Source organism: Canis aureus, chromosome 4, assembly GCF_053574225.1.
Source record: "Canis aureus isolate CA01 chromosome 4, VMU_Caureus_v.1.0, whole genome shotgun sequence".
In the NCBI taxonomy this organism is placed as follows: Eukaryota; Metazoa; Chordata; class Mammalia; order Carnivora; family Canidae; genus Canis; species Canis aureus.
This window is the reverse complement of record NC_135614.1, coordinates 37,893,997-37,915,000: the sequence shown is the minus strand read 5'-3', so window position 1 is coordinate 37,915,000 and position 21,004 is coordinate 37,893,997. Positions and strand designations below refer to the sequence as shown.

The window sequence follows — 21,004 nt, the reverse complement described above, 5'->3', positions numbered from 1 at the left end:
AACATTCTATTTTTTTTTAATTTTTTTTAAATTTTATTTTATTTATGATAGTCACACAGAGAGAGAGAGAGGCAGAGACACAGGCAGAGGGAGAAGCAGGCTCCATGCATCGGGAGCCTGACGTGGGATTCGATCCCGGGTCTCCAGGATTGCACCCTGGGCCAAAGGCAGGCGCTAAACCGCTGCGCCACCCGGGGGTCCCTGTGCATCTTTTTAATGTGCTTTTTTGCTGTCCTCTTTGATAAAATATCTGCTCACATCTTATTTTGTTTGCTTGTTTATTTTATTGAGTTTTAAGAGCTCATTATACATATCCTGGATACAAGTTCCTTATCAGATCCATACTTTAAAAATTATTCTGCCAATCTGTGGATTAGTTTTTATTTTCTTAATCGTGCCTTTTGAAGAGCACTTTTTAAAATTGTGATGAAGTTTAATTGTAATGAACGGTTCATCAGGGTTTTTTTTTTTTTTTTAAGAGCTTTTGTTTTGGTGTCATATTGGAGAAATCTTGTATAACCCAATGTCATAAAGCTTTTTTTTCTTTCTAATGAAAATTTTATTGTTTGTTTCACTCTTATGTCTAAGGTCTATTTTTGAATTAATTTTTATATATGATGTGAGATAAAGAGTTGTTATTTTTGGGGTAGGAAATTTTACCCTAGTTTTTGTCAAGATGAATTGAGTAAGAAGGGAGTCTTTTCTTTTCTTTTTTAAAGATTAAATTTATTTATACATGAAAGAGGCAGAGACATGGGCAGAGGGAGAAGCAGGCCCTGTGCAGGGAGCCACATGCAGAACTCAATCCCGGGATTCCAGGATCATGCCCTGAGCCGAAGGCAGACACTCAACCACTGAGCCACCCAGGCGTCCCAAGGGAATAATTTCTTAATGTTTGCAGCTCACCCTATTTTCCTAATGTGGAGTGACCACACTATAATTTAGGTTATTCCAGTTTAATATTGGCATCAGATAGTAAGTAGTTTGCTTGTTTCCAAATGCATAATTAAAATTTTGTCCTAAAATCGTTATTAGCTGAGTGATCTTACTGTTTATAGGTTAAGTGGGTTATTTTAATGATTTCCTATTTTCAGCAAGTGTCAGGCAAGATTTATGTTCAGGTCTGTGTCTCAAGCCTGGGCTCTTTCTCATACATCATATTGCTCTCAGAGAGAGGTAGTTGTTTGTTGTTTTTTTCCCTATTCTTAAACTCTATATTACCAAAATCCTCAGACATTTAAAAAAAAATAGAACAGTATAAAGAATTCTCATGTATTTATCATTTAGCCTTAGTAGTTACCAGTTTTCTGCCTCTGTTTACCTATATATTTCAAAAGTCCAACACAACTTAAAAAATATATATTTAATGTGTAACAGGGATCCCTGGGTGGCGCAGCGGTTTGGCGCCTGCCTTTGGCCCAGGGCACGATCCTGGAGACCCGGGATCGAATCCCACGTCAGGCTCCCGGTGCATGGAGCCTGCTTCTCCCTCTGCCTGTGTCTCTGCGCCTGTCTCTCTCTCTCTGTGACTATCATAAATAAATAAAAATTAAAAAAAAAAAATTTAATGTGTAACAGAATTATACAGTAACTTCCATGTGTCACCTACTGCCCCTTCCCGTTATCAGATTTTCCCATTTGTCTCAAAGATGTCCTTTTCAGTATTTTAATCAAGATCCAAAAAAGTGTCTTTATTGTATTTTTTGATGTCTCTTAAATTTCTTTTAATCTGCAACAGTACACCCCCATCCTATTTTTTGTTTAGACAGTGGTCATTTGTCCTGCTAAATTTTCCATATTGCAGATTTGGTTGATTGCATCTTTGAGGTGTCCTTTTAAGTTGTTCCTCTATCTTTCATATTTCCTGGGAACTTTTAGCTAGATCTAGAGGCTGGATTAATATCAGGTCAAGTTTTCTTCCGGCAGGAATGTTTTATAGGTAATATGTACTTCCTGTTGTGTCATATCAGCAAAGCATGTATTGTCGAGACTTTCTCACTTAATAATGATACTAGGATTTTTCAGTAGGTTCATGTTGTTGGCCTAATTAGTCTGTTAGAAAGTTCTTTAGTGTGATTTATATTAAGAAATGCATGTTTTGGTCTTTAGCTTGTGACACAGAACTCCCAAAACCTTGGCCTCTACTAAGTGTGACAATGATTATAAAGATGTCCTTTGTGTATGTCCTATGTGTATTTTAGTATGTTAATAAAAGACACACCTAAGATGGGAGCTTGATTGCCAGGAGAACCAACCTTATGATTAAAGGGCTGGAGCTTTCAATCCTATGTCCCACTCCTCTCTAGGGGGGAGATGGGGCTGGAGATTGAATTAATTCCCAGTGGCCTGTCATTTAATCAGCCATGCTTATGCAATGAAGTCTCCATCAAAACCCAAAAGGATGGGTTTTGGAGAGCTTCTGGTTTGGTGAACATGTGGAGATTCAGAATGAAGTGATAACTCTTGGAGGGGGCATCAAAGCTTCACACCCTTTGCTCATACTTTGCCCTGTGCATCTCTTCCATCGAGCTATTCATGAGTTATAACCTTTCATGATAAACTGGGGATCCAGTAAGTAAAATGTTCTATGAGCCATTCTAGCAAATTAATCAACCCAAGAAAGTAGGGGTTGAGGGAACCTCTGATTTGTAGCCAGTGAGAAGTATAGATGACAATCTGGACTTGAGACTGGCTGGCATCTGAAGTTGGTGGCCAGGGGCAGTCTTAGAGAGTTGAGTCCTTAACCTGTGGGATATGACGTTACCTTCAGGTATATAGTTATTTATTTATTTGTTTGTTTGTTTGTTTAGGGATTTTATTTATTTATTCATGAGAGACACAGAGGCACAGACACAGGCAGAGGGAGAAGCAGGCTCCATGCAGGGAGCCTGACGTAGGTTTCGATCCCAGGTCTCCAGGATCTCGCCCTGTGCTGAAAACCACTGAGCCAGCCGGGCTGCCCCCAGATATATAGTTTTAGAATTGAGTTGAATTGTAAGACCCTCAGCTGGTGGAGAATTACTTGGTACGAAGCCCCCAAACCCCACAGCATATAGGAGTGTTGTGCAGAATTGTATGCTCACAAACTTTTCGTCTAATGGTTTTGCATTGGTTGAATTCTTGAATTTGCATTAATTTATTACCTTCTTTTTGTTTCCCAGGAATCCATACCTGTTTTGTTTGTAAGCAGAGTGGGGAAGATGTTAAAAGGTGCCTTTTGCCCTTGTGTGGAAAGTTTTATCATGAAGAGTGTGTCCAGAAGTATCCACCCACTGTCATGCAGAACAAGGGCTTCCGGTGCTCCCTCCACATCTGTATAACCTGCCATGCTGCTAATCCAGCCAGTGTTTCTGCATCTAAAGGTAGGGGTTTCTCACATGGACTGGCCTAATTGTAGAACCTTGGATTCATTGGCAGTGTGATTTCCAGATGCAATGTGGCATGTCTTTTCATGTCCTCTCTAGCTTTTGTCAGAGTATCAGCATTTTATGTGAGAGAAAAAAAAATGATGGACTAGTCCAGTAGTTCCCATGTTGTATTCCATGGAGTCCTATTGTTACATGGTGGTTTCAAATATTTGGATTTCATGTGATACTTAGTTTGAGAAAGTGTTCTGCTGTATGTGTTCCTTTCCCTTCTCCATTAGACCAAAGTGTATTCTTTACCTGTGGACCCCTTATATCCATGGTTGTCAGATGTGATATTACTCAGAGATGAATTTAGGGCAGAATTAACGTTTTTGTTTTGTGTTGATTTTTTTTTTTTTAATTGGAAACTTGTATCCTGAAACCTTTTTTCTGCTTTATAGTTAGGTTGAGAACTAAGGTTTCCAAAACTGACTGTGGATATATAGATAAAGTCAAGTTTTCAAGTCTATTCTCATTGGGAAAATAATCACTTAATTCTGTTCAGTGATAATGGGATCTCTTACTAATTTTCCTAAACCCAGTACTGTATTTCTACTGTTAAATGCTTGTGTGCTCAAAGAGCCCCTACTTCTCCCATAGGGGATTGAGCAGGAAAAATTTGCCAGACTTTTCTTCTAATTAGACTGGCAGTAACCTTTTATATGATTTCCTGAGCCTATAGATTTCATCACTTACGGACAATAATTTTACTTGCTTGATCAAAATTACAGTTTAACCACCAGTTTATCTTCCTCTTTTCAGTTACTATTGTGGATTGCATTTAGCTGGTTTAATAATGGCTTTTAGTTGGTGATATATGTTAGAGGACATATTTTATCTTAAAGAGGGTAGAAAGATTCATTCACCTAAAAGTTCAGGCTTTAAGAATCACACAGTACCAGGCAATGAAAGCATGCATTAGTCTTTCTCCCAGCTGGCCTTTTATTCTTATTGTGCACATCTCCCCTATTTAGTTTGAGGCTAATCCCAGGTTTCCTAGGAGTCAGGGCAGTGGATTGAATAGGGCTTTCCTTGGTGAGGCAGGCTCACTTAACAGTTGTAGGATCTGACTCCTTGTGGCAACTTAATGCATAGCTCCCATGTGAACTTTTCATAGTGAATTGTGTGTTTTATGATCCCTGTCCTAGTAGTGCTGCTTTCTATTAGTGACATTTTCTTACTGACAGAGATTTCAGTAACTCATGTTGTTTTTTATATTCAATCTCTTTTTCTTTTGCTCTTCTGGTTTTTCTGTTTCTCATAATTTTAGGTCGCCTGATGCGCTGTGTCCGCTGCCCTGTGGCATACCATGCCAATGACTTTTGCCTGGCTGCCGGGTCCAAGATTCTTGCATCTAATAGTATCATCTGCCCTAATCACTTTACACCTAGGCGGGGCTGCCGAAACCATGAGCATGTTAATGTTAGCTGGTGTTTTGTATGCTCAGAAGGTAAGACATGACTGCTTAGTGTATGAATGGTCTAAAGAGAGATTAATACAATATTCTAATTGCAACAAAAATTATTTTCTTCACATTACCACTAGAGAAATATTGGGAAGTAATGTCCTGAATTAATGACAACATAGCAGAACATTTAAACTTGTTTTTTTCCCCAGTAGGGAAAGCTTTTATTTATTTATTTATTTTTGAATAATGACCTTATTTTTCTTAAAATGAGAACAAATGAAGGGTACCTGGATTGCGCAGTTGGTTGAGCATCTGACTCTTGGTATGTATGTATGTATGTATGTATGTATGTATTTATAAATTTTGTTTCAAAGATTTTATTTTATTTTATTTTATTTATTCATGAGAGACACACACAGAGAGAGAGGCAGAGATGCTACACAGGCAGAGGGAGAAGCAGGCTCCATGCAGGGAGTCCGATGTGGAACTTGATCTTGGGACTCCAGGATCACACCCTGGGCTGAAGACAGGTGCTAAACCGCTGAGCCACCCAGGGATCCCCTGACTCTTGGTTTTAGCTCAGGTCATGATCATAGGGTTGTGGCATTGAGCACAGTCTGCTTGAGCTATTCTCTCCCTGTGCCCATTCTTCCTTCCCTGCTCCTGCATGCATGCCTATGCACGCTCTCTCTCTCGCTCAAATAAATAAATAGATGTTGAAAAAAATAAATGATAACAAATGAAAGAAGAAAAAGACAAAGGAAAGGAAATAAAATCACCCTTGGAAAATGGAATTTGATCAAACAGTACAAACATCTAGTTAGAAGATGGGTAGGTTTGGGGGACTTCATGTACAGCATGGTAACTATAGTTAACAATACTTATTGTATATTTGCAAGCTGCTAAAGAGTAGATCTTAAAAATTCTCACTACCACCAGAAAGAAAAAAATTACAACCATGTGAGATGTTAGATGTGTTTCCTAACCTTATTTTGGCAGTCATTTCAGTGTGTACATATATCTAGTCATTCTGTTGTAATTTTAACCTTCTACAATGTTCTATGTTAGTTATATCTCAATAAAGCTGGGGAAAAAAGGAAAAGTAAATTGGAGGTAAATAATAATAGTAATAAATAAATAATCCCCCCCACAATAAATAAGTAAATAAATAATCCCAAATTGTCCCACCTGCCATCAGAAAAGAACATTGCCTAATTTTAAGTGATACTACCTAAGACATTAGCACATGTACCCAGAAAGCAGGGGTAGATACCTACATAGAAACAATTCTACAAGATGAGATTATATCATACAGTTGGTTACTTTTTTGTTAAATCATTTATTTATGAATTTAAAGGGAAGAAAGAAAGGGAGAGTGAAGGAATTTATTATGAATGTCTGTCAAGTGTTTCTTCACCATATAGATATTAATTCTTAAAAATTCTTCTAAAGTGGAGGAAAAATAAATTTTTTATCTTTTTTTTCCTTCAACTTAGAACGTACTTCTCCTTTTGAATGGTCAGTGTTAGGCTTCTTACATACATTTCCTTTCCATTCTTGACAGCCTGATTTTTACTAGTGAATGATTAGTAACCATCACTAGTTTGTTTACTCTGGTGCTTTTGTAGTTCTGATTTCCTTATTTTAATTTTTCTCATCAGGGGGCTGAACCTCTAGGAAGCACCCCTTGGAAGTATAATTCCCTGCTTGAGGCTATTTGTCATTTGCCTCTATACTAGAAGCATATGTTGGGTTAGTACAAATGTTTAGGCTACAAGTTCTTTTTTCTTAGACTGTTGTGGACATTACTTCACTATTTTTTGTTTATTTATTTGAGGGTAGAGGGAGAGAGAGCATGTGTGTGAGCGGAGGAGAGCGGTCGAGGGAGAAGGAGAGAGAATCCTAAACTCCACATCTAGCTTGAGCCCAACACAGGGCTTGATCTCATGACCCTAAGATCATGAGTTCGGCTGAAATTGAGTCCTGCTTCACCGACTGAACCACCCAGGCGCCTCCTGGGGAAATACTTGAAAAGTCAAAATGTGTAATTGAATGACCATGCTTTTTGAGAAATTTGGATATGCTAAATAGTGCTAAAGCCAAAAAAGGCTTTTTGGCTGCTTTATGTGATTGAAAATGAATGGTACATGACAATTTAAGGAAAAGTTACACTTAACTGAATGGAGTTTGCACCAGGACATTGTTTGTATCCTCAAACTATGCTGTTAATATAAAAAATAAGTAAAAAGAATGTTAAATGCAATAATGTGAATAGAAAGGGAACTTTTGGTAGAGATGTTTAATTCACCAAGTGGACATTCTTTTTGTTCTATAATACCTACTCCTTATAACACTGTCTTGTGGTAAACACTGCTACCTATTTGTGGTATCACCCTTCTTTTGTTTAGAAGAAAGTTAAAGATAAGAGTTTGGTATTTAATAGCATTTAAATATAACTTTCTAGGGCAGCCCTAGTGGCGCAGTGGTTTAACGCCACCTGCGGCCCGGGGTGTGATCCTGGAGACCCGGGATCGAGTCCCATGTCAGGCTCCCAGCATGGAGCCTGCTTCTTCCTTTGCCCTTGTCTCTGCCCCCCGCACCCCCCCCTTCTATCATGAATGAATAAATAAATAAATATATAAAAAAAACTATTATGCCAACCTTAGACTAAAAACAGGTTTCTGGGAAACTGAAGTGTAGCTCCAAAATTTTTTTCATTTCTTGGAGATGGGATGATAACACAGTTTCAGCATTAGACCATTTCTTTTTTTTTTTTTTTAAGGAGAGAGGGGGGGGGGGGAGAGAAAACGTTATGAAGGTTCCATGCCCAGCGTAGAACCTGACCTGGGGCTCAATCTCACAACCCTGAGCCGAAATCCAGAGTCAGACACTTAACCGACTTAGACAACCAGGTACCCCAGCACTAGACCATTTCTAATTCTATAGTGGGATGAAATGAATGACATGGTTTAGAGTGAGGGTGCCCATGTTATAACATTCCTGACATGGAGCATCCTAACTGAAAAGCTATTGAGTCCAATAATGGATACTCATAATGATAACTGAGTCCCCTAGAAAACTTAATAGCTGTAGCAGTGGCCCTCAAAGTGTGATCCATGATCCTTGTAAAGGGGCGAAGACCCAGAGACCCTTTTAGGGGCTTCCATGAAGTTGTAACTCTTTTCATAATAATAATATTATTTGCCTTTTATAGTTTGTTGACATTTGCACTGATCGTTCAAAACTAGCTGTGGGTAAAAACTCCTGGCACCTAATACATAACAAGGCAGTGGCTCTAAACCCTACTAGTAGAATCAGTGATTATATTCTGTGTCACCACACACTTTTCAGTTTAAAAAAAAAAAAAGTTTCACATAAGAATGTCCTTGAATAAAATTTGATTTTATTAAATATCAGCTCTCAGGTGAACATTGTTTTAACAGAATAATGATAAAATAGAAAGTACACATGAAGTGATTCTGTTTCATACTGATGGTTATCTTAAGTTAAAGCACTCGTGTAGTTGAGTGGCACCTGGGTGGCACTGTCAGTTGAGCGTCCGACTCTGAGTTTCAGCTCAGGTTGTGATCTCAGGGTTGTGAGATTGAGCCCTTGTGTCGGGCTCCCCACTTGATGGGGACTCTGCTTAGGATTTTCTCTCTCCCTCTCCCTTTGCCCCCACCTCAGGCTCTCAGCTCAACAGAGCTTCTCCATCTTCCTCTGAGCCTCCCCCTCACTTGTGTGCACACACTCTCTCTTTCTCTCTCAAGTAGATAAATCATTAAAAAATAAAATATTTGCAAAAATGTACAACACTGAGCTAACAGTTTTTTATCTTGGAAGATATAGTTATTTTTTACAAAAATGTTATATAATAGATTTACAGTTATTTTTAAGTGAATTAATAAATATATATTTTTAAAAGGATTTTATTTATTTATTCATGAGAGAGAGAGAGAGAGAGAGAGAGGCAGAGACACAGGCAGAGGGAGAAGCAGGCTCTATGCAGGGAGCCCGATGTGGGACTTGATCCTGGGTCTCCAGGATCACGCCCCAGGCTGAAGGCGGCGCTAAACCACTGAACCACCGGGGCTGCCTGAATTAACAAATATTTTAAATTTTTCTTAGTTTTGGTTTCTCATTAATAAGTTCAATATTTTTAGCCTACATAAGCAACATTTCTTTGGGAATGTCCAGGATAAAATTGTCCTGAGTCCAGAAAGCCCGAGACCTGCTTTCCCACTAAGATTATCCTGCTATTAGACAACAGAGAAAGAGTAGGGCCTTAGGACATTTTTGCCCATGTATAAGAGAAAGCTAAAGGTGATCATCCAGAGTATTAGGATAATAATACGGTAAGTTGCTAAATTGAAAGGAAACAGTTCCTGGAATTCAGCAATATTTTTAAAATTTATTTTCTCTTGGGGCACTTGGGTGGCTCAATTGGTCAAGCTTCTGCCTTAGGCTCAGGTCATGATCTCAGGGTCCTGTAATTCAGCCCTGTGTCCGGCCTCCCTGCTAAGCAGGTAGTCTGCTACTCCCCCTCCCTTTGCCCTTTGCTCCACTCATGCTCTCTCTCTTAAATAAATAAAATGTTTAAAAAGAATTTATTTTCCTTTACCTCTCCCACAAAATGTCACTTTTTCCTCTTTTGGTTTCTTTTGGTGGTTCATGTAGTTTTCCCTCTTCTGTCTTACTTGTCTTTCTCCTATACTTTCTCCTTTACTGCCACCAGATAAAGTCTCCTGTCTATTTCCCATCCATTTACCCACATTAATCATGTTGTTTTCTTTTCTCATATTTCAGCTCATAATCACATTATGTCCTTCCCTACAAAACTGTTTGCCACTATTTCCCCTCAGCTCTGTCCTTAGCCTTTCTTCGAGTATTCTTATGTGCAGATGTCTTTTTTTTTTTTTTTTTTTAAGATTTTATTTATTTGTTCATGAGAGATATGGAGAGAGGGGCAGAGGCTCCATGGGGAGCCTGGTGTGGGACTTGATCCCAGGATCCTGGAATCATGGCCTGAGCCAAAGGCAAACGCTCAACTGAGCCACCAAGGTGCTGCCCCTATGTGCAGATTTCTTTTTATTCTATATAACCTCCTTTTAAGGTCTAGTGCAAAGGGCTTATTGTAAATGAAATATTTCTATTCTGTTACGAAAGCCTGCTTATTAGTAAAAGGAAGATTTTTCTACCAAGTTCGTGTGATTGGCAAATCACACAGTTAATGAGATTGTGACTCAGCAGATAACTAAGCATAAATAGGAATGTTCTAGAAGGTATGTCATTGAGGCAGGTAAGTTATGTGACTCTGCATCACTTTTAATGTCCCATGCTAAGATTGTTTGACTTATCCTACAGAATACACAAGAATAGCTAAATAGGAGTTTCAGAGTATAGAATACAGGCTATATGTATTGAGTAAGCAGGTTCTTCAAACTTTTTTTTTTTTAAGATTTTATTTATTTATTCATGAGAGACACACAGAGAGAGAGGCAGAGACAGGCAAAGGGAGAAGCAGGCTCCCTACAGGGAGCCTGACTTTGGACTCTATCCTGGATTCCCAAGGTCACGCCCTGGGCTGAAGGCAGCCCTAAACCACTGAGCCACCTAGGCTGCCCCAAACTTTTTTTTTTTTTTTTTTTTAAGATTTTATTTATTTGAGAGAGGGAGAGAACATGAGTGGACGGGCGAGGGTCAGAGAGAGATCGAGAAGCAAACTCCCTACTTAGCAAGGAGCAGGAGACTCAAAGTTCGATCCCAGGTCCCTGGGATCATGATCCTAGATGAAGGTAGACGCTCAACCAACTGAGCCACCCAGGCACTCTTCAAACTTGTTTTGCAGCAACAGACTTTTTCCAAGTGAAGTATCCCTGAATTCAGCGTCAGTATCCAACAGATAAAAGGAGAGCTTCTCTAATTGAAAAGCAGTTGGGTCTTAAGTACACAGTTCTGGGGCAGCCCCGGTGGTGCAGCGGTTTAGTGCAGCCTGCAGCCCAGGGCGTGATCCTGGAGACCCGGGATTGAGTCCCACGTCGGGCTCCCTGCATGGAGCCTGCTTCTCCTCTGCCTGTGTCTCTGCCCCCCACCTCTCGCTCTGTGTCTCACATGAATAAATAAAATAAAATCTTAAAAAAAAAAAAAAAAGTACACAGTTCTGACTTCAAGAAAATAAACCCCTCAAAGCTTGTTTTAAGAGCCTGCTGCAAATGATTGAGAAAAGGAAAAAGTCAGGATGAGTAGAAATTGTATAAAGATGGTGTCACAAAGTTCAGATTTTTGTGGGATATTACGAGTCAAAAAGGGCACAGTGAAATCCAGATGGATGTGGACATATACTTTGCTAAGGTCATTTTTTTTTAAATTTTTATTTATTTATGATAGTCACACAGAGAGAGAGAGAGAGAGAGGCAGCGACATAGGCAGAAGGAGAAGCAGGCTCCATGCACCGGGAGCCCGACGTGGGATTCGATCCCGGGTCTCCAGGATCGCACCCTGCACCAAAGTCAGGCGCTAAACCGCTGCGCCACCCAGGGATCCCTACTTTGCTAAGGTCTTATCCCCCAGTAACTCTTCAGGATAAGACTTGGAATTACATGCTTGAGTCTAGCATGTTTGAAGCATGTTCATTTCTTACATAAGATAATAGTCTGCAACCATGAGGATTTCAGCTTCAGATATATAAATTGAGTCACTTTGAAAATCTTTAGGAAGTGAAAATTCTTTTTTTTTTTTCTTTTTAGGAAGTGAAAATTCATTGTCATTGCAATATATGTAATTATCTTGGTGTCTGAAAACCTCAATGGAGAGGGGAGAACATTTATTTAACTGAAGTTTAGGCAACAAATCACATTAGTACCTGTGAATTTTGTCACCAGTGAAAATCACAGATGTTTCAGTTGTAAATAACTTTAAAACATTTTGAGGGCAGCGTGGTAGCTCAGCGGTTTAGCACTGCCTGCTGCCCGGGGTGTTGATCCTGGAGACCCGGGATCGAGTCCCATGTCAGGCTCCCTGCTTGGAGTCTGCTTCTCTCTCTGCCTGTGTTTCTGCCTCTCTCTCTCTCTCTCTCTCTGTGTGTGTGTGTGTGTCTCATGAATAAGTAAATAAAATCTTTAAAAAAAAAATAAAACATTTTGAGATCATTGTTTCTGCTAGATCTTGTTATTTTTGTAATACAAAGAAACATACAACTCTAATCTCTTCTATTCTTTTGTTAATTATATGTTAATATAACAGCATCCTTTTAATCTGGATTTATAAATGTTACGCTGATACTTAAGTATAAGTGTCAGATATTATTCAGGCCATTTAATCACTTGTTTAGTCTTCAAATGTGGTTATATTTACTGTTTGTTGTGGAAAATTTAGCTTTTTTTTTTTTTTTTAAGTGAAGAGAAAGAAAGGTGTATATGCACATACTTGACTTTATTAAGAGGTTGACTTCTGATCTCACTGCCCTAACCTAATTTTGCCAATAAGATCTCATATTTATTTGCTGTAAATCTAACAAACCCTCAAGTTATGGTTCACAGGATCATTGGAAAGAGAATAGTGCTCTTACAGAAAAGTATTTCTGAATTAATTAAGTTACCACACCCTTGGCTGGGACATAAATAATTGGTTAGGAGCAAAAGCTGTTACAGCTGGGTCATTATTTGTAGCCTTGTGATTCTGAGTTCCAGATTCTTTGATTCCCACAGGAGGCAGCCTTCTATGCTGTGATTCCTGCCCTGCTGCTTTTCATCGTGAATGCCTGAACATTGATATCCCTGAAGGAAACTGGTATTGCAATGATTGTAAGGCAGGCAAAAAGCCGCATTACAGGGAAATTGTTTGGGTAAAAGTTGGGCGATACAGGTGAGTGAGCATGAGGGAGATTGGCACTGATTTCTTTTACCATCTCATCCTCTGTTTCTTATGATCTCAGATACAGTGCTTAACTTTTTTCTATTTTTTTGTTAATAGTTTATCCAGTTAAACAAGGTCCACCATTATCCAGTTAAGCAAGGTCCTCCATTAATTTTTCACTGTAAAAGAAAAAAACTCAGTTTTATGTTTTGTGATTAGAGGAATAATATATATTCTCTGTAGAAAATTCATGAATGAAAACAAACCCATAACAAGGAAGATAGGTTGCTAAATTTTGGCTTATGTATTTGGAGACACACAATGTCACACACCCTCCAAATAATTGGCCTTGGAGTTTATACTCAGTTTTGTGTCTTTTCCTTTTTGAAATTATTTTTATTGACTATGGAACATATAAAAGATTATCATAAGATGCATGATTTAAAAGAATCAAAAAGGACCATCTATGTATGTACTTCTCATTTAAAGAACTAGCCTGTTGCTGGTACTTTTCAGGCTCCCTCCCTGACCCTCACTGAGTCCATTCTCTTCTCACCCCTAGAGATAACCATTATACTACATTTTGTGTTTTTTAATCCTTTGCCTTGCTGTAATGGTTTACCACATGTATAATATTTTGTTCTGTGTGTTTTAGACCTCTTCATAAAGAAATTGTTGCTATATTTTCTTGAATTTTGCTTTTTTCATTTACTGTTATGCTGCTGAAATTTATAGTAGTGCAATGCTCTAGTTCATACTTTGCTGTTTTACATTTCTTTATATAGTCTTACAGTATAGTGTGATTCGTGTATCCTTTCTTCTCTTTGAATTATAAGCATTTTGTCAATGTTCCTTAGTATTCATGCACAGTTTTTCTAGGAATAGGGGTTTCCATCTTAAATAGCTAATGCCAAATTGTCTTCCTACAGTGGATATGTAAAGCATTAATTTACATGCTTTTTATCTTATTTTGGGAGGAATTTGTAGTTGTCATTTTTCTATACCCCTCACGATTATTCAGAGTTTTCCTTTTTAAAGGCCAAAATGTATTTCAGTGTATCATATACCATAGTTATTTTATCATTCCCTAAGTGTTGAACATTTAGATTATTTCCAGGTTTTCATTCTTAAAGATAATACTTCAGTGAACATGATAGTCTAAGCTTTGTTGATATCTTCTATGAGATAATTGTTATTTATTGTTAAATTATAATTTCCTTTTATAGATTCCTTAAAGTAGAATAACTGAGTCTAAAAAGTGTATATGTGAGCACATCTGTGAGAGTGGGCATTTTCAGATTTTCAGCACATACTACTTATTTGTTCTCTAGTTATATTGTAAAAATGCACTAGTTTGGACTTTGATGTAGATAGACGTTGCTATTCCTTATTCCCATCCTAAAAGATAGGTCATTTTCCTGGTGTTTTGCATTCTTCTAAAGTCTCCTTGTTTTCACCTTTTCCAGGTGGTGGCCAGCTGAGATCTGCCATCCTCGAGCTGTACCTTCCAATATTGATAAGATGAGACATGATGTGGGCGAGTTCCCTGTGCTTTTCTTTGGATCTAATGACTATCTGTGGACGCATCAGGCCCGAGTCTTTCCCTATATGGAGGGGGATGTGAGCAGCAAGGATAAGATGGGCAAAGGAGTAGATGGGACATATAAAAAAGGTAACTTTATCCTTTTTGTTTCTCAAGCCAACACAGACCTTTGTTGCCCTAGTACCTATTCTGTTATGTATTAGAATTCACATATATTCCATTAGCAGCTGTGTTCCACTCTCTGGGGCAGCTATAGGATTTTACAGGAAAGTTCATCCACATAATTCATTATTTTTGAGCCTAACCTTTATGGAACTGGATTTCCTTGGGAAGTTTTTGTTTTATCAGTTCTGTTTTCTCATCATCTCGTTAAGCACTGCAGCTTTGGAACTATTTTATAGCTTAAACCCTCTGGTTTACTAGACAAGAGTCAGAATCTTTGGTAGAATTGTGTTTGTTCCAGGGAAGTTATAGAGCAAAATTAAATAGTGAAAGTCAAAGCATAAATGTTCTGAATCAAAAGATTTTTTTTTTTTAAGCACGCCTAGCAGTGAAGGGGACATTTGGGGTAGGAGATGAGTCAACTATGAGCCTTAGTTTTCTCTTACTATATAGTAAAGGTTGCTCTGAGAATTCAGTGAGATAATAAAAACAAAAATCATCAGAGCACATAGTTGGTATCCCATAGTGATAATTATCTTCCTTTAGCTGTACTTTAAAAGATAGCATAGGTATTTCTTGTTAATTTGAATATATTTGGACATTGAAGAATAGAAGGTTTTGTATGGTGAGGTGAAGATTCTAAGTATGTGAAACTTTCTCATAAGGTAAAGATTCTAAGAAAGGTCTAAGCAGGTGAAAGTTCCTGGATGGGGAATGAGAATGATGACTACAGGGAACAAGTTTCAGAAAGGTTCCATTTGCCTCATGTCATTTCAGTGGGTCCTCACTTACTTGTTGACCATGGGGTTTCTGTGTAGGTATGGGCGATTAGTATTAACACTATAGGAGCTTGGCTTATAGTTTTATAGTCTTGGATGGTCAGGGAACAGTTGACCAACATCTTTTCCTATGTAGAGGTGGCCATCACAGAGGCTCAAGGGAGAAGAAGTTGTAGGGAATACCACAGATCTTCTGCTGAAGTTCTGGGATTCTGCTCTTTCTGTGCCTCAACTCTGGGCTAGTTGCATGCCTCTGCCTTCAAGGAATGCATGGATGGGGGAATCGGACACAGACACAAGCAGTTCAAAATGCTATTCATTGAGTGTTGTGGCAGAACTGTGCATGCTATGGGAGCAGACCAAGAAGAAGCATAACTGTGCTGGGAATCAAAGTTTGGAAGTCACGGATGTTTTTTTTTCCAAGTAACTTTGAAGAGTGAACCATACCAATAATAGTTATTTGTTGTTTGTCAGTCCCTGTTCAGTTTGTCTTCTGCTTTAAGTCCTTATGGCAACTATATAAGTTAGGTGTGCTTGTCCTTATCTTACAAATGAGGAAATTGAGGCACATAAAAGTTAAATTACTTGTCCAAGATGCCAGTGCCAGTAAGTGAAAGAGGAAGGTTTCAAACTCTAGTAGTCTGGCTCTAGAATCTAAACTCTCACCCCTGCACTGACGGTGAAGAAGTTAACAAATGAAAATGTTGCTGACAAGAAGACAGCACATGTGAAAGCATACATTAAATCCAACATGTTGAGTGAGTGACCTCTAGCTATGTGGTATAGTTTAAGATGGGTTTGGGGGAACACAGGGCTATTAGCCAGAAAAGGTGGTAGGTAACTTAAATGATCAGGGCAGAGTTTCTAGAAATCTTTGAATAGAGTTTTGGGACCATAGAAGGTGAGAGGCTGCAGCCAGGGCTGTCTGTGAGATAGCTGTTTTTGAGAGTTCCAGGCAGTCACAGTGAAGTATTCCTGGGGTAGAGAGGATGATGGGTATTTGAATAGACGTTATAGACTAGGCAGGACATGCTGAATAATAGAATGAAGAAAGAAGCGGTTATTGAAGAAAACTTAAGGACTCCAGGCAACATAAACTCTGCTAGATAGTTAACATGGAAATTGAGGAAAAAGGATGTTTTCTTTAAAGAATTGACAGAATATGAGGAAAGCTACAGAGAAGAAAGAGTGAAAAGAACTGGAGTTCTTTTCAGAGTTTTTAATCTGAGTTATAAAGAATAAATTTTTAAAAAGGAATGAAGTAAAATTTTGTTTTAAGTGGAAAAGAATGAGAATCTTAAGATTTTGTTGGAATTCTAAAATGTTACAAGTAATAAAAAACAAAAAAATAAAATGGTACCATTTTTAAGCATAAAACTGTACGGGACTTGAATACAAATCAGCTATGAAGATCTGTGTATTATTACAGCTAATAGTTGATATTAACAGATTGAATCTTAGGAGAGGAATAGGATGGATAGAGAATTAGGCAAGAAGAAGAAAACTTCAACTTTGAATTTTTTCCAGAGGAATGCAGCAAGTTACTTGGTACCTAGGAGACAGAATGTTTCTGGAGGCAGGAGGTTCAGAACTGAGGAAAGAATTAGGCTTAATTAAGGACAGTGACTTTGCTGAGCAAATGTAGTCTTGTTAGCAGGTGTTATTTGTCGGCTTTTTCAAATGATTTAGCTGGATTTGTTTTTGTTTTAAATTTTCCTCTGAAGGTGGTATGTAGTGCTAAATTATGTTTTGTCTTAATGCTATATCTAAATACCCTGGGGATTATAAATTAACTTGAAAATAGCAGTCCTATGTTCTTCTTAGTTTTCCATATAGTGCCGGCTGGTTTTTAAAAAGATTTTATTTTTTTGAGAGAAAGTGCGCACTAGCAAGGGGGAGGAGCAGAGGGACAGGGTGAAGCCGACTCCTCGCTGAGCAGGGAGCCTGACGCCGGGCTTGATCTTAGGACTCCGAGATCATGACCAGAGCCAAAGGCAGATGTTTAACTGACTGAGCCACCCAGATGCCCCAGTACTGGCTGATTTTTGTCTAAAATATGGAACTTCTCCAACTTCAAAGGGAAAAAAAGACAACTCCACACAAGATTAAGTGACTTGTGCTGTGTGTTTTCTTAGCTCTTCAGGAAGCTGCAGCAAGGTTTGAGGAGTTAAAGGCCCAAAAAGAGCTAAGACAGCTGCAGGAAGACCGAAAGAATGACAAGAAACCTCCGCCTTACAAACATATAAAGGTGAGAAAAGATCACAGGAGACTGTCTCTCCAGGAGAGACTGTGTTATAGAGTGCTGTCTTCCTGCTCTGTTCATGAAAAGGTTTGGAAGCACAAGCACAGTTGCTGTTAGATAGAGGTATGAACTTGAAAGATGAGTAAAGGTTCCAAAGCACTTTCCTAGCCCATTGTCTGCACTTTACATAAAGTCAATTGTGTGTTGATAACTTCTTCTGTTGCCTTGGAAAGTCTTCTTATAGAAATGGGCTGGATTAGATTCTGTGCGCAGGCAACATCTTGCAGTTTGAAGGAGATTCAAGAACCGTGATAAAAAATGATAAATAGCTCTGAGATAATGTGAATAATATACATGGTAAGTCTTCATGGTAATGGCTGATACTAAAGATACTTTAGGTAACCAGTATGATTAGGTTTCCCAAGGTCAGGAGAATTCCTGGTAGGTGTACCTAAGCCCTAATGTGTCTAATAAAAGAGTCATCACCATTTATCATCTGGGTCCAATGGACCCTTTGGTTTTTTTGTTTTGTTTTGTTTTGTTTTGTTTTGTTTTTGTTTTTTTAATGTTTTAAGTCATTTTTATAAATAATTTACAGATGTAAAAATACGGAAATAATGAACAAATTTATTAGACATTTTAGTAAGTACTTACTAAAACCTCTTTAAAAACCTTTTTATGAAGTTGTAATGTTCAAACATCAGAAAACATGAAAGAATACTATTGGATCTCTTAGCAAAATGAGACTGCCTGTGTTCTTATATAATATTTGTAATGATGTCATTCCTGAATAAGAATACCATATTTCTTCTTCTAACAGAAAGTCATTATTTGTGTACCCATTGATACTGAGTTTCTGAAATCTTAGAACCTGAGTTTTCACATAGAGATCAATTTCACCACCACCTTTAGAATCTAATGTGGTCAGACACATCCCAAGTAGTCCATGGAACATACTTAAACTAAAAAACTTTTTTTAAAAAATCTGAAATTCGGATTTAGTCAGGTGTCCTGGAGTTTTATTTGCTCAACAGAACGACCCTACTAAAAGCAGACTACAACCGTACAAAAGCACACTACAAAATTTTTTTTACTTTCTGGAAAGATGATTTAATACTTTGGGCAGTGCAATATGGAAACTAAAGTGTGACTGTTTCACTGTTGCATGCATTAGCTTTTGTTATTGCATCATTTTTCTGTTCTCTTGTTAGTTTAGTCTTTTTTGGCATAGGTAGGAATCACTGAGTAAATAGGAGTAACCATGAAACAGTAAAATGTTATGAGATAAAAGAAATTAATAACACTAAACTTCCATAATATAGTTTAGATTTTTCAAAGGGTTTAATGGATGTACATGGTAGTTGCAGAATAGAATGAGAGGGTTTTTAATTTTTTTCCTTTTTTAAAAAAAAAGTAAGTTTTCTTTTTGATCTTTAGAAGACCTCTAAGAAAGAGCATGGAGTCCTCAAAAAGGAGAAAGTAATCTCGTTCTCACAGTCAGAGATGTCAGATAACAGCAAGGGAGGCATTTCAGAGTAGTACGTCAAGCATAGTGAGCTCTTAAGAAAGCAGCTTCTTGGGAGGGAGTGATCTAAAACACAGAATTTAGAAGCCAGCTTTTTTGCTCCATAACCCTTCCCCACCTTTTTCAAAACAAATACATTTCGAAGAAAAAATTTTAGAAGGATTGGCAAACTCTACAGTCCATGGGCCAGATCTGGCTTACTATGGTTGGGGGGATAAAAGAATGAAAATAATATTTCCAGGGACATGAAGATTATATGAAATCCAAATATCAGTGTCCATAAATGAAGTTTTATTGACACTTATCTATGATTATTTAGAAATTCGCTTTTGGAAAAAAAAAAAAAAAAAAGAAATTGTCTTTTGCTTCTTTTATGCTACATGCACCAGCAATCTATAGCCTGCAGTGCCCAAACTATTTCCTGTCTGACCTTTTACAAGAAAAGTTTGTCAGTCCCTGATGTAGAGTGAGCATTTAACTGTACTTACTTACCTATCTGTATTGTTCTTAACTGTGTGGTTTTTTTTTTTTTTTGCTTATATTTTATGTTAGCCAAGAAACTTAACTTGGAATTACTAACAAGTTAGATCAGATTAATATCTGAATTTGAAAAATGAAACATACCTTTATAGAGAGAAAAGAAGTAGGATGAAACTTTTGTGGGAGGGAGGGCAAGTCAGGATGCTTTGTTGTTTTGTTTTTTGTTTTGTTTTGTTTTGTTTTGTTTTTAAAGATTTTATTCTTGAGAGAGGCAGAGGAAGAAGCAGGCTCCATGTAGGGAGCCTGACCTGGGACTCAATCCTGGGTCTCCAGGATCAGGCCCTGGACTGAAGGTGGCGCTAAACCGCTGAGCCACCCGGGCTGCCCAAACAAGGTCAGCGAGCCAGCCAGGAGGTACTTTGAAACAGGGATGTATGTTTTATTAATGCCTTATGTGTAGACCTGCAGTCTGAGATGATTGAGTCAGTCTTTACCGTCTGTCCCCTTTGCTTTCCTCAGGATTGTGACTTCCTTTTGCATGTGCTAATAAAAGTATTCCTCCATTAATAAGATGTTTACAGGGCACCTGGGTGGCTCAGTTGGTTAAGCGTCTGCCTTCAGCTCAGGTCATGATCCCAAGGTCCTGTGATTGAGTTCCTGTCGGGCTCCCTGCTCACGGGATGGGAGTCTGCTTCTCCCTCATCCTCTACCTACCTCCCCCCTGCTTTTACACGCTCTATCTCCCAAATAAATAAATAAAATCTTTAAAAAAAAAGTTTATAAGGTTGGTTTTTAAAAAACTTATTTATTGGGGATCCCTGGGTGGCTCAGTGGTTTAGCGCCTGCCTTTGGCCCAGGGTGCGATCCTGGAGTCCCAGGATCGAGTCCCGCGTTGGGCTCCTGGCATGGAGCCTGCTTCTCCCTCCTCCTGTGTCTCTGCCTCTCTCTCTCTCTCTCTCTCTCTCTCTCTCTATGTCTATCATAAATAATAAATAAATATTAAAAAAAAACTTATTTATTGAGGGAAAGAAAGAGCACCAGCAGGGGCAAGGGCAGAAGCAGTCTCCCCGTGAGCAGGGAGCCCAGTGGGGCGCTCGTTCCAGGACTCATATCATGAACTGAGCCAAAGGCAGACCCATAACCAATTGAGCCACCCAGGAGCCCCGAGAAATACACAGTTTTTGCCAGGATTTTGAAGTATCTGGGAAGAGATATGGCAGAGTTACATCCTTGTGTAAGGTAATATCAAGAACTGGTTTAAGGATACAATATATTTCTCTAAACAGATTGGAAATTTTATAATACTGTTAAAGAAGAGGAACACCTGGGTTGCTCAGTCAGTTGGGCATCTATCTGCCTTTGCCTCGGGTCATGATTCTGGGGTCCTGGGATTAGGCCCCACATCAGGCTCCTTGCTCAGTGGGGAGCCTGCATCTCCCTCTGCGTCTCTGCCTGCTGCTAACCCTACTTGTGCACTCTCTCTTTCTCAAATAAATAAATAAAATCTTAATATATATTGTTAAGATGCAAAAACTAAAATGTTGGAAATGAAACCTTTTGGGAATTTAGAGGATGGAAATTACTTTTGTTAATAGTGATATAAT

General features: G+C 38.4%; 1 protein-coding gene across 9 annotated transcripts in view; it reads left to right on the top strand.

Annotated features, from left to right (window-relative positions):
- NSD1 (nuclear receptor binding SET domain protein 1) overlaps nt 1-21,004 on the top strand; it is a 154,247-nt gene that overhangs the window by 115,343 nt on the left and 17,900 nt on the right. For all 9 annotated transcript variants that reach the window (XM_077895393.1, XM_077895397.1, XM_077895400.1 and 6 more), the window contains 5 exons: nt 3,162-3,362; nt 4,678-4,857; nt 12,522-12,678; nt 14,136-14,341; nt 17,289-17,401. In XM_077895393.1, coding sequence (XP_077751519.1) covers nt 3,162-3,362; nt 4,678-4,857; nt 12,522-12,678; nt 14,136-14,341; nt 17,289-17,401 — 857 coding nt within the window. The remainder of the gene's footprint in view (nt 1-3,161; nt 3,363-4,677; nt 4,858-12,521; nt 12,679-14,135; nt 14,342-17,288; nt 17,402-21,004) is intronic.